Consider the following 5,426-nt stretch of genomic DNA (forward strand, 5'->3'; position numbering starts at 1 on the left):
CATAAGAAAATAAAATCCAAAAGCTCTCAAAAGTTGGGATAAAGCTTACTTATATACTCAGCCCATTATAAAAACCTATTTGAGCTGTAATGGTGAATTCAAACCTTAATTATGTTTAGGATTGTGTGGTTATTTTTTCAAAAGACAAGAAAACATGCTTAATGTATCCACTGGTAACTAAGAAAACACAAGAACAGCTAGTAAATGTGGCTGCATCTCAGAAGATTTGGGTAACAATTCAGGCAATCTTCCTCACTTGTTTCAGTAGAGGGAGCCAAGTTTTCATCACAGATGCTACAATACAGGCTTTTGTGCCTCAAAGAAAATTAGTCTCTCTACAAGTGATAGCTTAAGAGTTGGCTTAGTAAGTGGTATTGCTGAATGAATGAAATTATCCACCACACTTAAGATAAAGGGTTTAAGAATGCGTACTTTGAGTTTGAAACATCTTGGTAGATGTCATCCAACAAAAACAGACACACATCAATCAATCAGGCTTGACAATTTATTTTTCATTCATTTCTTGCATTTGAAGTATTCTTCGATGACATCTTTGGCCTGAGATTCTTTACCATAGTCCTAGAATATGAAATAGTCAATTAATGGAATAAATACATGTTTGGAAGTTAACAGCTTTGTTCAGATTAAGTTACACAGGCTAAATTAGTATATTTTTGTTTGCCTATGTAGGGGTAAACTTTAATGGAAGAGGTTCAGTAGTCAGAAAAATAGGCACCTTTAAAAACAAACTTCATTCTCCAACTAAGATATACATATATGTATATACTTGTTCATGTATACCCTTCTATCAGCAGGACTGCCACAGCCTTTACTTTAGTTTCCTTTAATATGCTAATACTTGTGAACACCTCATCTGCTTCCAACTCTGAAGAAATCAAGCTCTGAAGACGGGATAAAAAGTATCCAGTGATAAATATGCATACTAACTGCTGGATTCCCTCTCTCTTCCCCCACGTATTTTTGAAAGAAAGACTGTTCCCACCCAGGACTCCCCTCAAACATACAAATACCCTGTATTTTGACAAAAACAATGGTGTGTTCAAGATCTAATTGCATCTACCATCTTTGTCATGTTCCCTTGGGCACAAGTAAACTGCACTTTCCCAGATACTTTGACTCTCTGAAAATAAACTGTACGGAGGAGGGTATTTGAATGCCTGAGACTTAAGGGAACTTAACAGTAAAATGTAGGTGAGCACTACTAATTGTTTTGTTAACATGGAATGCATAGGAAAGCCGTAACAATCATAAGAAATCCATTTATCAAAACCCAAAACAAGAACCTTAAATATTGTCATGTTTCTGTCAACTGTGCGCCCAATAAAGATATGTAGCCATTTTCAGGGACCTCAAAGACTAGCAAGTCTTAAGGCTCGTACCACGGCTTTATTATTGCCAGTACCATCCTAATGATTTCTGCAGAACATTTCCAGGTTAAGCAGACATAATTTACTGGCATTTGTTATAACAAAACCATCCCTCTTCAAACAAAGGGTAATATCAAATTTCTGCTTTAAGGCTAAAGCATTGTTTCCTACCAATCCTATACTCAAATTTCTAGTTATGCTTTCTAAAAATAATTAGCAACAAAAAAAATTTAGACTGACCTTGGACTGGAACTATGTTAAAAACCCACTAGTTAATTACACAACACAAATGTAAACTCATGCATGTTTTGTTTTTGGGTTTGTTTTTTTTTTTGAATACAGGAAGCAATTTTTTGGAAGAGGACTTGCACTGAATTTACAAACTGGACATATTTTTGTATTTAAACTACATTCTATGTTCATTATTCGTTTTTTGAAAACTGAGCAAAAACGGGAAAAAACTGTCATCTTACTTTGACAACCACACAACTGCAGCCCACTACTTTGCGAGGTTTTCCTTCTCTGTCGATTTTGCAGAGACCTACCCACTCACCCAGTTTCTTGTTGTCATCAACCTGTTAAAAACAACAGTATGTTATTCTGACTGCATCAGAGAATACGCAGTACTAGAACCAAAGCTGCTGTACACTCAGAAACATTGGGTAACATTTGTGGCTGCTTTCCTCACAAATATCAGTAGAGGGAGCCAACCTATCATCATTGTACAGCTCTAATAGGAGTCTAAAAGAAACAGTCAAAGCCACGTTTAAGAGCCTCTGACCCACCAGAAGTGATAGCAACTATGTTTCACAACATACAAAATACACCCAACTATTTGGACTTGAACATTACTTACTGAAATACAGGTTGAACCTCTCTACACTGGAACTCACTTGCTTGGCATCCATATTCTGGCATGATTTTAGTTAGTCAAAGAAACACTTATGCATGCGACCAAGTTTCCTGTGATCCCGTGAAGTTTGTTTACAGTCACCAGTCCTGGCTCTCAATGTACTGTGCTGCTTAGCTGTAATTTATCCCTAAGTGTCTTTTAAAACCCCAGCAGCCATGTAGCACTTTAAAGACTAACAAAATAATTTAACAGGTGATGAGCTTTTGTGGGACAGACCAACTTCATCTGGTCGTCTTCTTGATCTGAAAAAGTAAGTCTGCCCACAAAAGCTCATCACTTAATAAATTCTTTTATTAGTCTTTAAAGTACTATGGGACTACTGGTCTGTTTTGTTAGAATACAGACTAACATGGCTACCTCTGCTACTATTCTAAGACACCAATAAGACAACAGAAATATTGGTAACATGCTACTTAATATGGACCTCCAATGGTCCACCAAATTCTCATTTGGCACCAGTCAGGTCCTAAAGGTGCTGGAATAGAGAAGCTCAACCTATATTTCTGTTTTCTTCCTTGTCTTATATTTTATGCTTTGGTGGTTTTGCACTGTTAACATACTTATACCACTAAAATGCCACTCCAGCAGAAACGAGTTATTTATGGCATGCAAATACTGACAATTCTAAATTTGTATACTCACTTTTATCAAGTTGATTTGGTGCTCTGCACAAAGGGCTTCAACCAACTTTACGTACATGGGTTCGTCGCAGTTTGAAGCAAGAACACAAAGGTGGGCTTGGCGTCTAAAATGAGCATTTATATACAAGCAAGTCCAAAAATCAATTGATTTTTCATTAGTATAACTCATGAACTATATTTTCAATGTGCTTGCCTATATTAAATCAGTGGTTTTTTTTTTAAATTAATAAAACCTACCTGATCCCATCAATATGTTCAGATTCAGTTTACAAGAGAATACTATCTTTCAATCAAGCTTTACTGCCTCAATATCAGAATTCATGGTTTAGCTGACAGGGATCTAATTCATCAAATGGAAGCCCCACCCTTGATTTAATGTAGTGTAATATAGTCAGATCTCAGATTGCATGTGGACACCGCCATATTACAACAAGCAATCAACAAGAGTGAGGCCTACACTACATCATTGGGTTAGCAACCCATTAGCACAAGTATGATTTTGAAGTAGAAATGTATGTTCCCTAGTCATATTTAACATTTACATTATGAACCATTTAAAACTGGGAATGTGTCTGCCTAGGTTGCACAGCAATTATCATAGCAGGACCTCAAATTTAATTAGGATCTTTATACACTACCACAGTAGGTATGTTTTGGATGGACTGAAAGGAAAGATGGGAGCTCTGAAAGGACTCAGTTACAGGACTCCAGGCAAGGAAAAAAACAGGCATAAATTTTTTAACTTTACATTTTGATCATTAAACACACTGCAGTTGATTAAACTCTGTATGTAATATTTCCTTATGTACTCTCACTCACATAGCTTTCCTTGTTATGAAGGCGACTGGAATAGAATTACATCTTTCTAACTAGCTATTCTCTTAATCTTACAGGTTTGTCAGACTACTTTTATCACTCACAAAAAGAGTGAAGGGGTATCCGACATTTCTGAGAGTCATCATTCAAACACTGTAGTTTTGAAATTTATTATAGTTGTACCAAAGATTATTCACACAAACATCTCTAGCTTACTTTTCCTACTCAGAGGGTGTTCCAACACCAACTAATACATCATTTGGTAACACATTCATAGTAAAGTGTCAGCTTCTTGTTCTATTTTGGAATGTTCTCTTTACAATATATTATACCAAAGCCCACTGAATGAAGCCAGAAAATAAAAGGTTACGAAAACGCTGAACACAAGTTTATCTATATAATTCTATTCCTTTAAAAACTTGAACTTCATCTCAAGTTAAAGGCACACTAGAAAGTTTTGGTGACACCAGGTCAAACGGTTCTCTCTTCCAATAATCCCAAGAAAAGTCTTATCTATAACACACAGCCACAAAACGATACCTACTTGTCCAAGGCTTTGGCAGCTTCACGAATACCACGAGCTAAGCCATCATGGATGAGTGCGGTCTTCAGCACTTCTTGCAGGGCGGTGTTAACATCCATTACACCTCCAGCAGTAATGCTGAATGATTGAACAAAAACAAGGCTCCTCACTCACTGCCTGGCCTCAGGCGCCCCGGGCACCGTCCCTGCAGACGCCGGGACGGCGACACCCGGGGTTCACCATTGCTCTAGGGCCCCGCTGCAATCACGCCACCCAACGACTCCGAACACTCGACGGGGACGTGTAGGCCCGGCCCGGCAACCCTCGGGGGCGGCACGTGGCGCGCCCAGGGCCGGACGGAACCGCCCCCCCCCCCCCTCCCACCCCACGCCGAGCCCGAGCGGAGCTGCTGGGACCCGGCCCCTCCCCACACGCCGCTCGCCCCCGTCCCGGCTCTCACCCTTCCTCGGCCATGGTCGGTGGGGGTCGCTCCCGCCCGGGTCTTGCTGAAACAGAAGCAGAACCAGACGGTTAGGGGCGGCCGCAGTGCAGCCCCGAGACGCCCCTCCCCCTCCGGGCGCCCCCCGCTGCCCAGACTGCAGGTGGGAGGAGTAGAAACGGGGCGGGAGAGGGGGGGACCGCGTCCCCAGCTCCCACTTACCCCGCTGCCTGCGCGAGACACCAGCGAAAGAGGGGGCGGGGCCTCGGAGGCGCGTACTTAAGGGCGCGAGGACCCCGGCGCTATCGCGCGCTCCCGGAAGAGCTGTCCGCGGAGCTGCCTGATTCCCAGCGAGCGCATGGCGGTGACCGTGACGGACTGCCGTTGGCGCACGCGCTGCTGTCCGTAAACCACTTCCCCCGGCCGCCTGTGGCTCTCGCCCCGCCCCCGCAGTGACGTGTGTCAGCCAACAGGTTTTGACAGCAGGCGGCTGTTACTTCTGTGTTGGGAACTACGGTCCCGCAGTCAAGCCCTGCGTGCACCCGGCAGCGTAGCCCGGTCGGCCCTTGCGCTGTGTCCGGCGGCAGAGCCCTGCAGCTAGGCCAGCTCAGTGGTGTCGCTCTATCTGACCCTGCCAAAAAGAAGACACCCGCGCCCCGCGCCAGGGAGCGTGCTCAGCCCTCCCCCCCAATCATTTTCGTTGTCC

The 5,426-nt window shown here is 42.7% G+C and overlaps 1 protein-coding gene and 4 non-coding genes across 5 annotated transcripts; all 5 read right to left on the minus strand.

Annotated features, from left to right (window-relative positions):
- Positions 1-211: 211 nt before the first annotated feature.
- On the minus strand, positions 212-296 carry LOC142011742 (small nucleolar RNA SNORD100). Its single transcript, XR_012645206.1, has one exon. It is a non-coding gene; the product is annotated as a small nucleolar RNA SNORD100 (small nucleolar RNA).
- Positions 297-491: 195 nt separating this feature from the next.
- On the minus strand, positions 492-5,049 carry RPS12 (ribosomal protein S12). The gene is made up of 6 exons (XM_074990548.1): positions 4,943-5,049; positions 4,742-4,787; positions 4,303-4,419; positions 2,944-3,046; positions 1,862-1,963; positions 492-579 (listed from the first exon to the last, which is right to left on the minus strand). The coding sequence occupies exons 2-6, from the start codon at positions 4,753-4,755 to the stop codon at positions 517-519; spliced, it is 399 nt and encodes a 132-aa protein (XP_074846649.1). The 5' UTR covers positions 4,756-4,787; positions 4,943-5,049; the 3' UTR covers positions 492-516.
- On the minus strand, positions 1,348-1,480 carry LOC142011740 (small nucleolar RNA SNORA33). Its single transcript, XR_012645204.1, has one exon. It is a non-coding gene; the product is annotated as a small nucleolar RNA SNORA33 (small nucleolar RNA).
- Positions 2,029-2,117, minus strand: LOC142011741 (small nucleolar RNA SNORD100). The gene has a single exon (XR_012645205.1). It is a non-coding gene; the product is annotated as a small nucleolar RNA SNORD100 (small nucleolar RNA).
- Positions 3,836-3,910, minus strand: LOC142011730 (small nucleolar RNA SNORD101). The gene has a single exon (XR_012645194.1). It is a non-coding gene; the product is annotated as a small nucleolar RNA SNORD101 (small nucleolar RNA).
- Positions 5,050-5,426: the final 377 nt, after the last annotated feature.

The sequence above is a fragment of the Carettochelys insculpta genome, chromosome 3 (genome assembly GCF_033958435.1).
Source record: "Carettochelys insculpta isolate YL-2023 chromosome 3, ASM3395843v1, whole genome shotgun sequence".
Classification (NCBI taxonomy): Eukaryota; Metazoa; Chordata; order Testudines; family Carettochelyidae; genus Carettochelys; species Carettochelys insculpta.